Source organism: the organism of the source record quoted next, unplaced genomic scaffold (assembly GCF_019419815.1).
Source record: "Pyrus x bretschneideri cultivar Hongxiangsu unplaced genomic scaffold, Pyrus_bretschneideri_v1 Contig62, whole genome shotgun sequence".
Taxonomy (NCBI): domain Eukaryota; kingdom Viridiplantae; phylum Streptophyta; class Magnoliopsida; order Rosales; family Rosaceae; genus Pyrus; species Pyrus x bretschneideri.
The window spans coordinates 565,940-583,742 of NW_025999801.1; the positions used below are offsets into that span (position 1 = coordinate 565,940).

At 38.0% G+C, this 17,803-nt stretch overlaps 4 protein-coding genes across 13 annotated transcripts in view; 3 read left to right on the plus strand and 1 right to left on the minus strand.

Moving 5' to 3' along the window:
- The first annotated feature begins 2,534 nt into the window (after positions 1-2,534).
- LOC103933618 (transcription factor DIVARICATA) lies at positions 2,535-4,717 on the plus strand. Its single transcript, XM_009343310.3, has 2 exons — positions 2,535-2,974; positions 4,114-4,717. Exons 1-2 carry the CDS (start codon positions 2,616-2,618, stop codon positions 4,445-4,447), a joined length of 693 nt encoding a protein of 230 aa, XP_009341585.1. The 5' UTR covers positions 2,535-2,615; the 3' UTR covers positions 4,448-4,717.
- Positions 4,718-8,718: 4,001 nt separating this feature from the next.
- LOC103933619 (protein RBL) lies at positions 8,719-13,642 on the plus strand. 2 transcript variants are annotated; one of them, XR_007253893.1, is made up of 7 exons: positions 8,719-8,929; positions 9,090-9,188; positions 9,984-11,071; positions 11,146-11,404; positions 11,976-12,049; positions 12,493-12,805; positions 13,506-13,642. XR_007253893.1 is itself a non-coding variant. In XM_009343311.2 (6 exons), exons 1-5 carry the CDS (start codon positions 8,911-8,913, stop codon positions 12,044-12,046), a joined length of 1,536 nt encoding a protein of 511 aa, XP_009341586.2. In that variant the 5' UTR covers positions 8,719-8,910; the 3' UTR covers positions 12,047-12,049; positions 12,493-13,043. The 2 variants fall into 2 exon arrangements, 1 of the variants encoding a protein (XP_009341586.2); XM_009343311.2 differs by lacking the exon at positions 13,506-13,642 and having other exon boundaries at positions 12,493-13,043.
- LOC103933627 (inactive protein RESTRICTED TEV MOVEMENT 2) lies at positions 13,278-14,991 on the minus strand. The gene is made up of 2 exons (XM_009343314.3): positions 14,805-14,991; positions 13,278-14,444 (listed from the first exon to the last, which is right to left on the minus strand). Exons 1-2 carry the CDS (start codon positions 14,950-14,952, stop codon positions 13,486-13,488), a joined length of 1,107 nt encoding a protein of 368 aa, XP_009341589.2. The 5' UTR covers positions 14,953-14,991; the 3' UTR covers positions 13,278-13,485.
- LOC108866065 (beta-glucosidase BoGH3B-like) overlaps positions 14,133-17,803 on the plus strand; it is a 47,386-nt gene continuing 43,715 nt past the window's right edge. For 3 of the 9 annotated variants that reach the window (XM_048572627.1, XM_048572625.1, XM_048572626.1), the window contains exons 1-3: positions 15,632-15,794; positions 16,432-16,679; positions 17,378-17,582. In XM_048572627.1, the coding sequence (XP_048428584.1) occupies positions 16,454-16,679; positions 17,378-17,582 (431 nt within the window). In that variant the 5' untranslated portion in view covers positions 15,632-15,794; positions 16,432-16,453. Of the gene's footprint in view, positions 14,270-15,630; positions 15,903-16,431; positions 17,583-17,803 lie in introns of those variants that run through there. The other 6 variants (XM_048572620.1, XM_048572621.1, XM_048572619.1 and 3 more) reach the window with 6 other exon arrangements.

Genomic DNA, 17,803 nt, shown 5'->3' on the forward strand with positions numbered 1-17,803 from the left:
TTTTTATTTTCACCTTTTTTTTCTCTGAACTTTTGCCCCTATAAGGAAAATGAATGAGATCCTCAAAATCAAAGATGAGAGTGAAGGATTTTGTGCAGGATTTTAAACTGCGTTTCTCTTCCTCCCATCCTTGTGCCATGCAACTATTAATAAAGTCATTAATGTAATTCAAATAGTATTACATGCATAAACCTCATTTTTGCTAAAGCGGCTGGAAGATCTATCGTTGAGGTGCTGAATGACTTTGCAAGTGCTTCTGGTCAAAAGGTAAATTTCCACACATCCTCATCTTATTTCTCAAATAATACTTTTAATCAGACTACGAGTGACATTGTAAACATCCTACCGATACAGCATAAAACTACAAGGTAAATATCTGGGCATCCATAATATTGTGTTCTGGAAGGATCCGACAGATGGGAAAGAAATAATGCAACCTTCAAAAATGCAAAGCCTCGCCCAGCTAAAGTTCATGCTTTAGCTACTGCTATTGTGATGGATTTTTCAAGGATAACTGCAGACCAAGAAAGAAAAAAGGAAAGGATCTGTGGCACCCGCCTGATTCGACGTTTGTAAAAATTAACTTTGATGGCTCGGTTGCGGGAAGCAGTTATGCTCTCGGTTTTGTGATTCGAAGTGAAATGGTTGCCCTATCAGTGCTGGAGCCAGACCATTAGGTGTACGTACTATAACCGTGGCTGAAGCGTTGGTGCTCAAAGATGCACTTAAGATTGCAAAACAGAAGGGGTTTTCTCCTTTCATTGTGTGACTTGGAAGCATATTTATCGTGAAACAAGCTTTGTAGCTGATGCAGTGACTAATGTCTCTCTAATATGCATATTTGGGATAGGACCCTTCCTTTACGGGCTACTTCTGCTTTTATGATTGATTGTATTGGTAATGGTTGTTTGCAAGGTTTCTCGTCTTAATTAATTTAATTTTTTAGCAAATCGTGCAATGCATCATAAAATAACATAAACAAGCATAGATAAGGTCAAGAAAAACTCCCTTTAAGTAACTAGGACTATTTCAAAAGAACTGTGCACACCGTCGTGTCATAGTAACCATGGGTTGCATTCCAAGAAGTGTTAATTATCAAACAAGGGACAATTGCTTCTGTGACCTAGGAACTCTCCAAGTGGGCTCAGTTAGATTACCATTCTCATTGAGTGTAACTTCGATTTTTGAATCTTTGATCTCCACACCTCGAAGAGGAATGACTTAAACATCTCATAGATTTCAATATGATTCTCATTCTAACCCGATAATCGTGAATAATCGTTGTTTACTATCTAATATTCCCACAAAAGCATCATTCAGCCTAAAGTACTAATCCTTGTGATTTGGTTGAACAATTTTGTCGACAATGTGCTTGATTTACATGGTCGATATCTTATTGGCCTACTTAATTGTCTATCCGTTGGGATAGTTTATCAACCAAAGAAAAAAGTTAGTCCAATTACCACCCAGTCTTTAGGTTCTCTAGTCATGAGGCTAAATATGCTACGTTTTAGTCTTCAAAGAATTATTTTTTAAGGATAATGATAGAGAGATCCAACTACGTTTTTTTGTTTTGTTTTGGAGTGCAGTAAAGGTAAGAATATTTCCATCTTGAGTAGGATGGATATTTTACGTTTTTATTTTTTTTGTTTCAGATTTCCACTGCATTTTTGTAATTTCACAACTTCAAGAAATAAAATACAAGAAAATTAAAAACGAGTTATAACAACGCAATAAATACCCTTATTTTACATATATTTTAAATGAAGTCATTTACCGTATACTCGACAAAAAAAGAAAATCACTTATTCACCGAACACTTGTCTAATGAACCTTAAATTCATATTGTCGTGGAAGATGGTTGTTGGATTGGATTAGATGCTTGATAGATTGGATTAGATGGTTGTCGAATAGCACCAGCTTATTAAAAACAATTATATTAAGGTATCAAATTAGGAAGGTTAAGTTGCATCTTCGTCTAAGACTTCCGTTTGCACCTGGACGGCCCTACACACCACCACCATCACATCCCACCCAACCCTACACCACCGCCAGAATTCACCAAAACCGACGCCACTTCGGCCATCTCCATATCGTCCCCATACAATAGTGCGTGTGAGAGAGATGGGGACGAAAGAGGAGAGAGAGAGAGAGGAAGAGAGATAATTCATTTTTAATTTATGTTTTTTTTACTAAATTTAAAAATAACAAGATGAGAAACTACAATACATATGTTATCCATCGTGTAGTTTAGTCAAATTCTCGTTCTTCTAAATATAAAAATATCGATGTAGTGAGAAAAAAAAAAAAAAAACTCAGAAAAAAAAAGAAAGTAAAAGAAGCAGAAAATAGGCGCGTACATTTGTCACTCGATTTTACAAAACGACATAAAACAAATAGTAAAATAAAAACCAAAATAATAGAAAAAACGTGTTGATTTAGAAGTCTGAGCTGGCAGCACCAAAATTATTATTAAAAAAATAATAAAATAAAAACCTCTCTCCGTCGGTCCGTCCTCTATAAAACCCACAAACTCTCCAAATCTCCCACCAAACCCAAATTACGCGAAATATCCAAGAAACCAAGACAAAACAGAACTCAACCCAAACCCGCAAATGTTTCAAGAAACGGCGCCGTGTTGGTCGAGCGTGGTTCAGTCGGCGGCGTCGACTCCGTGGACTCGGCTTGAGGACAAGGTGTTTGAGCAGGCGCTGGTCAGGTTCCAGGAGGACTTGCCCGATCGGTGGGAGAGGATCGCCGGAGAGTTGCCGGGCAAGACTCCCAAGGAGGTGTTGGAGCACTACGAGGACTTGGTGCACGATGTCTTGGAAATTGATTCCGGCCGGGTCAATTTGCCTAGTTATGCTGATGAGTCTATGGTCGGCTGGGAGGACACGGCCAGTCAGATCACTTTTGGGTCCAACCGCGAGCCTGAGAGGAAGAAGGGAACGCCTTGGACTGAAGAAGAACACAAGTAATTTCTTTCTCTCTCCGTATCATTTTTTCGTATTTCTTTAATTTTTCAAACTTTGTTTTTAACTGGTAAGAAATTGATTGAGAGAAAAATTTAGTTTAATTAATTGGTTATTTGATTCTAGAAAACATTTGTTTCTGATTTCATTATCCACACCCTTTTTGTTTTCGGGGAAATTGGCTGAAGTGATCACTTTTTGGTATTTGGCCAAATATGTCATTCATATTTATCAAATATTGATCAAATACTGAGCATTTCGCCAATTGGAATTTGTAAGTTGATCGTTTCAGCCAGCCAATTTCCGTCCTTTGGGGATTTGATTGGATACATTGGGTTGTAATTTACTTTTTATAGTTACATGTGTATATTTATTTTAAGTGCTCCAAATAATTAATGTTTTAACGTTCAAAATGTTGGTTCATCACCTTGTCCTCCATTTTGTTTTGCTACCAACTGGAGCTAGTTGGAATGTGCTAGATTCTATATTTATGTTCACCATTAAGTGTTTGATGATGTCATGAAAACTTTCTTGCCAGCTGAACCGGGAATTTCACCTTCTTTTTTCGATTTAGGAGTTTGGATGTTGCATATGTTCTAAATTAGAATGTTATTTTGTTGCTAAATTTGGAATAAAGGGTTAAATAGATGTTCTGTATTGTGTCTAAAAACATATCATGGACATCCCATTTTCATTAAAGAGAGTTAGTGGTTTTCCGAAGGCCGTTAATTTCTTAACTTGGGGCTTTTAAGTAATTGAAATTCTTATTTTTTACAAGCTATTGAATGTCTAAGCTATGTTCTACTTTTCCAGAATATATTGCATAGTTACATAATTAACGCTTGAATTGTTTTAAGACACAAATAAGTTTCAATTTAATTTTCATCTCAAAGTGACAATTGAGTAGAAATTGTTAAGCTGTTGTTCAAGTTTTCTAATATTTTTATTTAGTTCATTGATACGGCAGGCATACTGACAATCGTGGTTGTGTTATCATGAAATCTATTCATTTATTGTTTTTACGTCCCTACATCAGATTTAAATACGATGTGGTTGTGTTAGGAAATAGTAATACTAATACCAACCTGATAGCTCGATTCTACTGTTCAAGAGCCTGATTTTCTTTATGTACTCTGAACAGGTTATTTCTAATTGGACTAAAAAAGTTTGGTAAGGGCGACTGGAGGAGCATTTCAAGGAATGTGGTTGTGACAAGAACACCAACCCAAGTAGCAAGCCACGCCCAGAAGTATTTCCTTCGTCAAACCTCAATGAAAAAGGAAAGGAAAAGATCAAGCATTCACGACATAACCACTGTAGAGAGCAACTCAGTATCTGTGCCTGCTGATCGCAACTGGATTCCTCCACCTGCAGTTCCGGCTCATCAGTCTCCATTGCAACATTTGACCCAACAGAGTCATTTGCCTGATCAGGGGGATTTGTCGGGGTACCAAGATTTTGGCTATCCGATGTAAAGATGATTACAATCTCGTGCTGCATACTCTGTATATAGAGAAATTGCCTTCTATGAACAGTCCAATTTGTAAAGTTCTAAATATTTTTTAGTTCTTTGTAGCCGGTAGGCGGTTAGGAGATCTGTGAAGTGAATATGACAGTTTAGGTTCTGTTTTCTTATGTGAAGGGAGAAAGAATTAGTGGAGAATAGCTGTGGATTATGTAGGATACTGTTATTAGTTGATAACCTCTTTCTTGCCCAGTAAATTTAGTGTACAAATTTCTTTGGTATACTGGTTATGGAGAGCCGAGCGCAATGACGTTTTAAGATTCATATAGTCGACTCCATTTGGTGGGAAAATGTTTTGTTGTTGTTGTTGTTGTACTGGTTCTGCAGGGCACTTTGAGTTGGATTCTGCTAGTGCAGTGTTGCTGGTCCAAATGCCTTGGTTTGGGCTAGGGGCGATTTTCAGACGGATCAAATCGGAAATAAGGTTTGCAATTTTCCTTGTTTCCAATTTTTGTTCCCAAAATTCCGGATCGGATTAGAGTTTTCAGAGGAAGAGATGTTGTAAGATGGATTCGACCTTTGAATCTGCCTCCGCTGTCGACCGAGCATCGAGACCGAGTGAAGAGAGGCTGGCAGTATAATTTAAATTGAACTTTACGTTAGTACTACAATGCAATCCATCCAAGTATAACAATTTTACCTTATAATATGACATTCACACCATAAAGAGTAATTTGGTTATAGTAATACCAACGTCATTTATGTATCTTAACAGTGTAATATGACATTCACAGTGTAAGGGGCAACCTTGTTATTGTAATACCATGGTCATCTACGTAATTATATATAACGTAGACTTAAAAACTCACCGCCTGCCAATTCCATAGCTCGTTGAAAGGCTTTGTTCTACTTTTCAGACGAGTGATCAAGATCTATCCAATCCAAAGTCAACTTGCGGACCCTTGAAGATAAGTGTGTTATTCACATATCATGGAGGCTGATCCGCATCGTGTCGATTGATCCCACTGTCGATAGCATGAATTGCCTGTTACAAGTAATTGATAATGTCAAAATTACTGTAGGACTAACAAGAATCCAAGTCAAAGAAAATCTTTAGGATCTCATACAGGGCAGCAGAAAACGTGTGAGACTCTCTCTCTGATTTCTCAACCTTACAAACTCCTTTGTCGCCAGCCCCAGATTTTGGCTTATCCTTGTCCAAGTTCCTTGTTCTCCTCTTTCCCTCTTTCTCCTAATCCTTTTCTCTCTTTTTCAATTTTCCCTTGAGATTTTTCTCAGTTTCCTTGAGTTTTGTCTCAAATTTTCCCGTGAGTTTGTCTCACTTTTGGATTTCGTGTCCCTCCTCTCCACCCCTCCTCCCTCTCCTCTGGCCGTTCTTTTCCAAACCCAAAATTCCATCTCCCCTCACTTTTTCCCTTTGCCTCCCTTCCCCATAAACCATCCCCACCCCATCCTTTGCTCTGATATGCAGACTCTGGGCCTAATATGGTTGCCAGCTTTATTTCCCTCCCTCACTGTCCTCCCCCCCAAAACGGCTTGCCGGATTTCCATCGAGGGCAAGTATACTATGGCTTCGGGCAAAGTAAGGGTATTTTACATACCCCTTAGCCTCACCTTCTATCCATGTGTTACTGTATTTGTATATATTTGCTGGGATTCGTGAATGAGATTTGGATCTGGTGACTATCTTTTGATTATATGTTGGTGAAGCAATCTGGATGTGGTGTGCTACTTGTTGCGGGTTTGGTACTTTTGTGTTGTGATGTCTTGTTCATTTTCTCCACTCGGTTGTTTTCTCTAGTGTTGTCGTTTCGGTAGCTATTAGTGAGACTGTCGTGGCGGTGATAGCGGAGGACACTACTTTCTGCGGTCGAAAATTAAGGATTTGGGTTCTCGTTTTAGTTTATTTAATTGGGCTGGGTTTTTATGTATCTGGTTTCCCCCAATGTATTTGGGTTATTTTGCCTTCCTTTGAGTTGACCTGTAACCTACTATTGGATTAATGCATTTATCTTTTCAGACCAAAAAAAGAAAAGAAAATCTTCTGAATAGTGAAGAAGATGAAAAGACCAACTTGTATGACGGTGTGGGTTTGAATCCGTTAGTGGCTAATCAAACATCTAATCTAACAAAATCTATTCCTTTGACAAAAAAAAAAAAAAACAAAACAAAACAAAAAAAGCCTATGCTATTGGGCAATCCAATCCCCCCTCCCCAAAACCACTCTAGCCCGTCCCAATTAACTGGGCTCCGAGGCAGTTCGACATACAATCTAGGCTTGAATTGCCTAGCCCATTGAATGGTAGATTTGATGTCAGCCTGACGTCGACCACCTTTTTTATTTTTATTATCTGCCAGGCGAGGGAAGAGTCAGTTGGCAAGGGTTTTGCGATTTCACTGAAAACTAGATAAATCAAAACATTTGCAAGATGGGCATCCAATAATAAGCATTCACAGATGGTTTTGAGTGAAGAAGATTTGAACTAAAAGGAAAAAGATTTGGTTACAATATTTACATGTATTAAATACAATATCATATTGACGGTAAGATTATGACTGTATTAAATACATATATTTAGTTTCCTAACATTACTCTTAGATGAATTATATTAACCATTTGATGATGATTATATTAAATATATATAAATATTGTAGGCTTTGACCCAAAAAAAAAAAAATATTGTTGGCAATCTCAATTTAAATTTTTAGCTCATGACTAGGATTATGACAAAGGGAATGAAATTTTGATTTTGATGCCTATGGGGTTTAGTGTCTAATGAGTGATTTTGATGCCTATACCAAATGCAGATCTCAAAGCCAGATGTAGGTTACAAATTTCAAATTACTGATGTTGATTGTAGATTTTTGGATGGCAAAGCGATGTAGATTATGAATGCAGACAGATTATATGTTGATGTTATGATGTATGCAAAGAAAGAATATGAACGTATACTGAATTTAGAATTACATATTTCAATGGTGCCATTGCAAGATTCACATTAAGAAAGAAAGAAAAAAAAAAATATAAGAAAATTCAATTTATCACCATGTACAATTGTCACTCAAGTGGTTACTAATCCAAGTATTCGAGCGATCGTTGTACGATAAAAACAAATTTGATATATTATAGGATCTGTATGCTTATTATTTTTCTCTATTTTATGATTAGTTACCTCTTCTCTATATCTTATCGTTTGGCAGCTCGGACCGTACTGACTATTTCAGTCGGATAGGATAAATAGTCGTCGGATAGGACTGACTAAATTAATCGGGCGTTTGGTGTTGTATCGGATTAATTTATACATCGGATAATAGGTCGGACTATAATAATTATTTTAAATAATTTCACAAAATAAGTGTTGTTAAAATGAAAAAAAAAGGAAGAAAAACAGGTGAGGAAAAAAAAAAACACATCATTACACAGACAAAAATTAAAAAATTAAAATTAAAAAAAACCCAGATCTCTTCCCACTTCCCAATCATGTCTTCCTATCTTCACCATCTTCCCCACGCATCAATTCCCACCCTCCCATATGAACCCACTTCCTCATTTCTTCAAATCTCCCAAAACCCATATCGATTCACCAACCAAAAAAAAAAATCCCAGAAATTAAATATTTTCAATGCTAATAAACCAAATTTTATTATCGGAGCCTAGCTCCCTTCCTTGTCGGAGCCCAGCTCCCTTCCTCCTCCTTGTCCTTCTCGTTGGAGCCTAGATCGGAAGAATTTGAATCATCATCTTCTTCCTTCAACCCACGAAAGTATTGTTGTCCTGTCAGAGATCGAAGGCGAACGGAGGAGGTGGGAGGTGTGTGTGTGTGAAGGAGGAGGGAGGAACAGAAAGAAAAAAAGAAGACGACAAAGATGAACTTGAGATCTAGACGAGAGAGAGCAGGCAGGTGAGATGGTTGAAGGAGTCATGCAAGAGAGGAACGAAGTGAGCAAGAGAAATCTCACCTGACTAAATAATACAGAGGTTTTGGACGGGATTCGTAAGCGGGTGGGAGGGGTATAAAATAAGTGGGGCCGGATTAAATAATCCGGTGCTTATTGAATACGAAGCTCACCAAACACCCATTTCGTATTATTAATACTATCCGATAGTCTTATACGATGAGCCAAACGAGGCCTCAAATTCTAATTAGGGCTGGTGAAGAGGAAATTATAGGGTATGATGAGAATAAAAGAGCCGCGCGTGGGCCTTTCCATGTAGTATTGGGCTTTTCCAGAAGACGACAACACTAACACAAGAAGAAAGAGAGAGAGGGAGAGAGCTTATTCCTTCCTTCTCCAGGAGAGAGAGAGGAGGAGTGAAGGCGCTCAAGTTTGTATTTCAATTTTTTCAAACGAATTTCTTTCAATTTCTCCTCCTCTCGTTGCTGGTTGCGCATCAAAACGCAGCATTTTGCAGAGTTTCTCTCTAAGAAGTAACTCTGTAACTACATAGCGATGAACGCTGCAATTATCGGTAAACCCCTCTCTCTCTCTCTCTCTTGATAGTTCACTTTTAATTGAAGAATTGAAGATTTTGTTATCTTTTCTTTGAGTTTGATGGTTTTTGGCAACAAAATCCAAAATTTAGATGTATGATTAGTCAATTAATTAATTAATTACTTAATTGTGTGAAGACCCATTGCAAGGGGATTTCCCAGAAGTGATAGAGGAGTATTTGGAGTATGGCGTTATGAAATGCATCGCCTTCAATCGCCGCGGCACCCTTCTTGCTGGTAATTTTTCCACCTTTCTCTGCCCCATTGCTTTTTTCTGAATAAATTTACGCAAAAAAAAAAGAAAAAAAAAAAGAAAAACATAAGGAAAGTTGTAAATTTGGTGCGCATTAAGTTGTCCTTTTGATATACAATGTGTAACATTGTATTTATGCTCAACGTAATGTCCTTTTGATTTGGTGCGGATTAATGTCCTTTTGATTTAAAGTTCAAGCATTTGGCATGAATTACTTTCAGTGCACACCTGTTTCAACAGTGAATGTTGCCACGTAAGCTCAAGGCGCGTATTTATGCTCAACGTAGCATTTCTTAATTGCCTTGTACGAGTTTATATTTTCTGAAAGTTGAAAATTGCCTTAAATTTATGCCCGAAAGGGCCTACCAGGACAGTGTTGGCATTGCAACATTTTGGGAGGTATCGTTTTATGTTGTTTTGTCAGATTGGAGACCTTCAGTTTTATAATTGGTCGGAATTCTGTTATTGTCTTCATGCTTTGCCCTATGACAGAGGTGTTACTGAGGATTTTACGTTTTTGCTTTTCTAGAATTGGGCTCCTTGTTCACATATATGGTAGTTTACCAATGTGCTGATCGTCGAGTTGCATCTGCAAAGAATTAAGTGAGGTTGTTTATAGCAAGCTGTAACGATAATCATGTCATATTGATTGTTTAGGTGAAATTTGATTTTTGCGTTCATTTATACTATCATTGACATTGGATGTGTCCTTATGTTACTGGAGATATTCTGAAGAGTCTTCTTCTTACGAGCGATACTTGTTTGATATTCTTGATCAGCTGGGTGCTCTGACGGAAATTGCATCGTATGGGATTTTGAGACCAGGGGAATTGCCAAGGAGCTTCGTGACAGAGATTGTGTTGCTGCAATAACTAGTGTATGCTGGTCAAAGTATGGGCATCGCATTCTTGTGTCTGCTGCGGACAAGTCATTGACACTATGGGATGTTGTCAGTGGTGAGAAGATAACGCGAACGATACTGCAACAAACCCCTTTACAAGCTCGTCTTCATCCTGGTTCGTCTTCTCCATCTCTCTGCCTGGCATGCCCCCTCTCATCTGCTCCCATAATTGTTGACTTGAATACTGGAAGCACAGTTGTTCTTCCAGTTTCCATTCCTGACTCTAACCCAGGAACTGTCCCTCCACCACGGAACAAAATCTCTGAGGGAAGTCCACCTTTCTCTCCTACTGCTGCTTGCTTTAATAAGTATGGTGATCTGGTTTATGCGGGGAACTCCAAAGGTGAAATACTTGTAATAGATTATAAAAGTATTCAAGTGCGTGCCATGGTTCCCACTTCTGGAGTTTCTGTGATTAAGAACATAGTATTCAGCAGGAATGGACAGTATTTGCTTACAAATTCAAATGATAGAACAATCAGGATCTACGAGAACCTTCTGCCCTTGAAAGATGGACTTAAAACCCTGGATGACATAAATGAGACCCTTGATGGACTTGATGGTGTTGAGAAGTTGAAAGCTGTTGGATCAAAATGCTTAACACTTTTCCGTGAGTTTCAAGATGCCATCACAAAGATGCACTGGAAAGCACCTTGTTTCAGTGGTGATGGTGAGTGGGTGATTGGTGGTTCTGCAAGCAAAGGAGAACACAAGATTTACATATGGGATAGGGCCGGACATCTTGTGAAAATTCTTGAAGGGCCAAAGGAAGCCTTGATCGATTTGGTTTGGCATCCTGTTCACCCTATTGTTGTCTCTGTTTCACTGACTGGTTTGGTTTATATCTGGGCCAAAGATTACACTGAGAACTGGAGTGCATTTGCTCCTGATTTCAAAGAGCTTGAGGAAAACGAAGAATACATAGAACGAGAAGATGAGTTTGATCTAATACCTGAAACTGAAAAGGTAGGAAGAGAGTGAAATCTGGGCTATTTTTTTGTCCATTTTCTGGTGTCTAAAGTAAAAAGTAATTTATGCAGGTAAAAGACTCTGATATTAATGAAGATGATGAAGTTGATATTGTGACAGTGGAGAAGGACTCAGCTTTCAGTGATTCAGATATATCACAGGAAGAGCTATGTTTTTTACCTGCAATTCCTTCTCCTGATGTTCTGGACCCGCAAGATAAGTGCATAGAAAGTTCATCAAAGCTGGTGGATAGTAATTCTGGCTCCCCTATTTCAGAAGAGGGCACACCAAATGGACGTGCAATTAATCATGCGTCAAGTCCACTTGAAGGTAAGATTGCTACTTTGATGCGTATTTGTGTGCCCTTGAATGGGTTTTATGACTTAAATTTCAATTTCACAAGGAATAGCCCCAGAACTCTCATTCTCATTTTCTATTTTGATAGAAAAAAGAGCAAATTCGTTTTTTGAAAATTTAAAAAGAGCAGTTTATCAGGCATAAAATTAATATGCCAATGCCATAACAAACATTAAGCCTTTTCCTTTGCATAGATGGTCAATATTCTTCTGTCTTTTTGGTGCACAACACACCAATGGGGGGTAATAACAAAACATTACGCCTTTTCCTTTGCATAATATCATATTAACAGCTCCAGTAGTAAGCTTAATCTGTGAGGTTTGGTTTTCTTGCTTTTATATTATACCTAAAGGATGAGCTCAAAATTTTGATCTTCAGTTCGAAACCCTTGATTACTAATCTTATTCTGGCACCCAACATAGACTGATATAGTGATGATTTCATAAGACATTGACCTTGTACTCAGATTGTAAATAACATTTTTCTCGCACCTGTTTTGTCGGACCAATTGGCTCATATCCAAACTTATATATGTCTATTGCAGAGGATGCTGGAGCAACACGCTTGAAAAGAAAACGGAAACCTTCTGAGAAGGGGTTGGAGTTTCAGGCTTAGAAGGTTACGAAACCCTTGAAATCTATTAGTAGATCATTGTAACTTAAACATAAATGTGTAGTCAATTAGGATTTTGCTTGACATGTGATATATCACTTTTTACATTCACAGCAGTGTTGCTCCACTTATCACTTTTTCTGTCTTTTAAGAAGTATGAAATTTATTCCCTTGCTTGCTGTATGGATCTATCATCTGTGTTAATTTTCTTGTGAGTTATTTGAATGGTAATTGGTTATGTCTTTGTTATTCTTCATGTGTACGCTTGTAACTGTAAAGCCTTTGAGGTTCTATAAGATTGTTCTGAATTGCTTTGGGGAGGTTTTCATATTAGAGATAAATGATGGCCTTGTGGGATAAATTCCTGTACAGCTGGCACTTACTATTTCTTTACCTCCCTAAAGAAACCTTTGATCTATTGATGTCTCACTTTTTTTAATGTTCCGCAGTTTCAAATACAGCAGAGATGACAATGGTTGATGCTGCTAGGGATGACCATTCTCTTGCATCTTGACACTTGGGTGCCCATGGCAACAACAAAATATTTGCAGTGACTAACAACCGAAGAAGTATTACATGTATCAATGGCACTGCGATTAATTTACCCGAAGCTTATGATCACTGTTCTTCCAGAGATGTCATAAATGCCTATATCTTCACCTGCATAGCACCCCGTGGACAAAATCCTATTTGGAATTGGATTACTTGATTGAGGTTTTGAGCTATGTTGACACTTTAAGGGGAGCTTTGGATGATTTTTAGGTATGTTGTATGATTAAATCATGTGTAATGTTGGACAAAGCAGTGTATAATCTTAGTTTAGTCAAAATGACCAATTTGATCCCCATCTTTGGATGCCTTTTCAGCTGGGTCCGTGTAATTATAACCGTCTCTATCATGTCTGCGTTGATTTTTGTTTACAACTGATGACAAATCAAAGAATTCGTCGGTTAATTTGAAATTTATGAATCAAGTCTCTGTATATATGTTCTGTTTCCCATCAGGTCTGTCATTAAATTTGAACTGATCGATGAACTCTTTAAGTTTCTAGTGTAGAATTTCAAGATTTCTTTGATGGCATATTTCAAGAATTTCAAGATTTCTTTGATTTTCAGTGGTACTAATTTTGGGTTCCTATGGAGATCGACAACTTGATGGTTTGTTTGGTATGGATTGATTCCGAGATGATATACCCAGACTGAACTGGTCATTTGTAGCTTACTATAAGTTATCATCAGCGACAATGTATTGCTTTCATGTTCCAAGGATGGATATATATATATATATATATATATATATATATATTACACTGGTTTGTAAGGTATATTTACGTGTCGAAGGTTAATGCCTATACAAATTGATGTAAAAGCTGCAATACTTGTGCATATGTTTGTATACTTTGTAATAACAGATTTGTAATGGAATGTGAAAGGATGCTGGGCTTAGTTTTTGCCTGTTGCAGAGGACCAGATATTGTAGGATGCAGAAGCCCCTAGTGCCAGAAGAACTAGAACTGCCGCGCCCATATTGATCAACATCTGCTTCTCTTCATCGCTCATCCCGTTCCCGAGGTTTTTCATATGCTGCTTTGCACCACCCATCACATTTGCAGCCACGGAGTCCTCTTTAGGCTTACCGAGACCCCTTGCTTCTTTGCTTCTCTCACCGGTTTCCTTATGTAGAGTAATTTTGTTAAGTTTCTCAGCATTCTTCGGTTCTGCATCAGGCTTCCCATCTGCTTCTCTCTGATCCCTGTTTTCAACCCGCTTTCGAGACACACTCTCGACAGAAGCCTTTCCCCTCTCTCCATCATGACCATGCTCTTGAGACTTGGGCATGCCGATGCCTGTTTCCGGACGAGTCAAAGGTAACAGCCTCTTCTCATCCCTTTGTTTGAAATTCTGGGTCGATGAAAGTGGTATTGGCAGAGCCGCGTCCTCCTTATCCTTTTGTGATTTTGTCTCGGCTGCAGTGCCTTTCGGAGGGCCTAATGGACGACCACCATTCTTGTCATCCTTTTCTTTTTCATCTCTGGCAGTGAAAGTAGCCTTTTCTGCCTTTGACGCAGCAGCGGCCGGTGTTGTCAAACTCGGCTTTGAAGGAATTGGGTCCTCTTGAACTTTCTGTGGCATCGGCTTGGGAGCGGTTGCAGCAGTTTTCGGTGGTGGCTCTTGGACTGGTTTGGTTGCTGCTGTCTGTGTGATGACTGGCTTTGGTATTGTGATGGTAAGAATCCCATCGTTAAATTTGGCATCAATTTTACTTACGTCGCAATTTTCTTGAATCGGAAATGTTTGGTTGAAACGGCTCGATTTGTTGTTGCCCAGAGGTCTTTGTCCATGAACCCTAATCACATTAGGGTTATGCTCAATAGTAATCCTCACCTGCTCCTTCACAAAACCTGAAAACAAACCATATATTTTGCGACACGTGGGTTAGGTCAATTTAGTTGTATCCCTCGTTCTCTGTAGATTTTTGATATAATTGCAACACAATTTAGAACATTAACTAATTTTAACGCAAGGAGTTTGGGTTTGTTTGAAAGTACTTTTAAAATAACTAAAAGTGTTTTCAAATCATCAAAAGCTCATATGATCATGTTTGGCAGAAAAGTAGAAAAGTGTTTTTGGATCCAAAAAAGCACTTGCAATTTTAGTAAAAGTTGTGACGTGCTTTTAATAGAAGCGCTTTTGCTTCCATTGAGAGTGCAAAATGAAGTAGAGTTGGGTAAAGAAGAAAGGTATAAAGAAGAGGAAGAGACCAGGCAGATGAACAAGTACTATGTGAGCTTCCTGCTCTTCCTTCAATTCAAAGCGGGGCAGGAAATCTTCATAAGTGGGACGATTGGTTTGTCTTGGTCGGGTATTAGTACCAGAGCTTCCACCAATTGGACCACGTCGCATAACCATCTCTCTCTCTCTCTCTCGCTTTTGGGTTTCTGTAGAAAATGTTGGTTGGCCTGCGTGACAATTTTATATATAAATGGGGGATTGAGGAGTTAGTTTTCCTATGGTGTTGTATGAGGTATAACGTCTCGTGCAAACTAAACTAAAGTTGGTTGGTTGCCCTTCCCTTCCCTTTCCCTCCAATTCGGGTTTTATCATCCTTAATTTCCTTCATTTGTGTTTGTTCCAAACTTCCAATGGAGAATATTTCTAGGGTAAAGATTAGCATATTCAAGTGCTAATACTAGGCCGAAAAAAAATGAGTGTGATATTAATATATTAGACTCTTATACGAATCATACTTGTACAGTGTGTCGAAAAATTTGAATATTAAGTGTGTTAAATTTGAGTATGATATCAATATATTGAACTCGTGAGTTAAAAATATATACAATTCATGAGTATGATATCAATATACTAAACTCAAACTAACGTAGTAATAACGTTAAATGTGTCAAACTCAGATTGACGAATTTAAGGGTGAGTAAATCTGGTTTGTTTGCATGAGTGATTTACGAAAAGGCACGTTATGGAGATTCTCTACACGTTCCCATCGCAAAGGCAAAGTGACAACTGCACGAACCAACCAAATCAAAAGCCACCTTCTTTTCTTTCCTTTATATTAATAAATAAAATAACACATTTTCAATTCCAAAAGAGTCAGGACTCTTCCTTCCTTCCTCTTTCTTTCCCGATAATTATATTCTAATTAGTAATTAATAAGCATAACTTATAACCTAATCTCCTTCTTCTTCCTCCTTTTGTTCTAGTTTCTACTTGCTACTTGCTTCCTGCCTATAAAAAAGGTACAAGAAATCATTGCATTTTCAGCTTCATTTCATTCATTCATTCATCTTCATTTCATTCATTCATTCATCCAAGCTTGGACTCAGTCGCATTAACACTACTCAACTGTAACATCTCTCTCTCTCTCCCTCTCTCTCTCTACATCACAATGCTGCTCTTCTTCTTCTTCTTCATTGACTATATATAATTAATTTTTGATGCTGGATTATTATTTTTCTACTTTAGCTTCTGAGAATATTATGAAACTTTAAGGATGGTGGTTATTTATTTATTATTTTGTGTTGAACATCATTGGATTTATGTGGGTGCTGTATCTTGCTGGTTCACATGATATAGATGGTGTTCCACATGATCTCCTAGAAGGGAATATATAATAAGCTATTGGAAATCTGCAACTTGGATTTTAAATTTGGAAAATAATTGTTTTTGGGGGCCATTCAGCTTGTTGTTACACAAAATATATATAATTTAATGGGTTTTCAAAATATAGTCTTCCTACGCAACCAGGACAATGACTTTGAACAAAAACTCTCTGTATACTTTTTTCTATTTCTTGCATTTTCTCAGCCACCAAGCGGATGGTTAGAACAAATGATGGACAGTGTGTAATTCGGGTCTTCGTGTTTGGTTTACCAGAGTGAAAAAGGATCCATTTACAATGGCTTGGGTTTCGTTACCAGTGGTGGGTTTGTTTTTGGTTTGGTGGTGGATGGGTTTGGCTACGGTCAAGGCTGATTACATCATGTACAAAGATCCAACCCAACCAGCGGCTGCTCGAGTTGGGGACCTTCTTAGCAGGATGACTCTTGAAGAGAAGATTGGTCAGATGGTGCAGATTGATAGGAGTGTTGCCTCTATCGATGCTATGAAAACTTACTTCATTGGTATGTAATGTATCTATTTCAATACAACCTTCAACTTTGTTTGATGTACACCAACATAAATTGATTGATTTCTAGTGTTTGTCTCATACTGTCCGCATTTCATTCCTGTTATATCTTCAAAGCAAGCCGTTAAGTGACTTTTTATGATGGCACAACACAATTCTTGTATATCTTTCTTGTGGATTTTATCTTATTAAGAAAGGAACTTACGCATGAGTTGGGGTGTTCTCTAGTGATTTAATTTATATATACGGATAAAATGGTTGAAGTAGCAAAACAAAGGGGTGCAGTTGGTTAAAAAAAAACCCTGGAATTGGGGTTATTCTGCATCGATAATGTCTGTGCATAGGGTGTTTGAGATGTCATTATTAGGATTTTATTCTTACCGTGCAATTTTCCCTAAGCATATGTCTAGAATCCTGCCTTGGTGTCACCAAAAACCGCACATTACTTTTTTTGTTGCATTTCTATCTTTGTACAAACTAAACAGGAAGTATCACTTTGACTCTGGAGGCAGCAAGGACATATCCTCCTATGAGATTGGTTCTTCTGTATTCAATTAACAAGGCTTCAGATTGTTCTCCTTTTCCCCCATTCTTTGTTGCCTTGGAGGGAGTAAGACTTTCGGTAAAGAGAAAAATATTGAATACACTGAGATGATACGACAATGGAGTGAGGATGTGTTCTGATTTGGGCAGGTAGTGTATTGAGCGGTGGTGGCAGTGCACCACTTCCAGAAGCTAGTGCTGAAGACTGGGTTAACATGATTAATGGATTTCAGAAGGGAGCTCTATCTAGTCGTTTGGGCATTCCGATGATCTATGGCATTGATGCTGTTCATGGACACAATAATGTCTACAATGCTACAATATTTCCGCATAATGTTGGGCTTGGAGCTACCAGGCAAGTAAAAGTTTCAGATTCTATTTGCTTCATTTCAAAACATGATAGTGCACTGTTCTATTTTTACACAAAGGATGAGATCTATCACCGTCGTTTAAAAGCAGCACTCTGTAACTTTATAACTACGACAAGGTCCCATTAGGGTCAAATCCTTACAAGTAAATCTCTATTATACTTCAGCAAGTATTAAAATAACTAACCATGCATTTCAAAATCCTTTT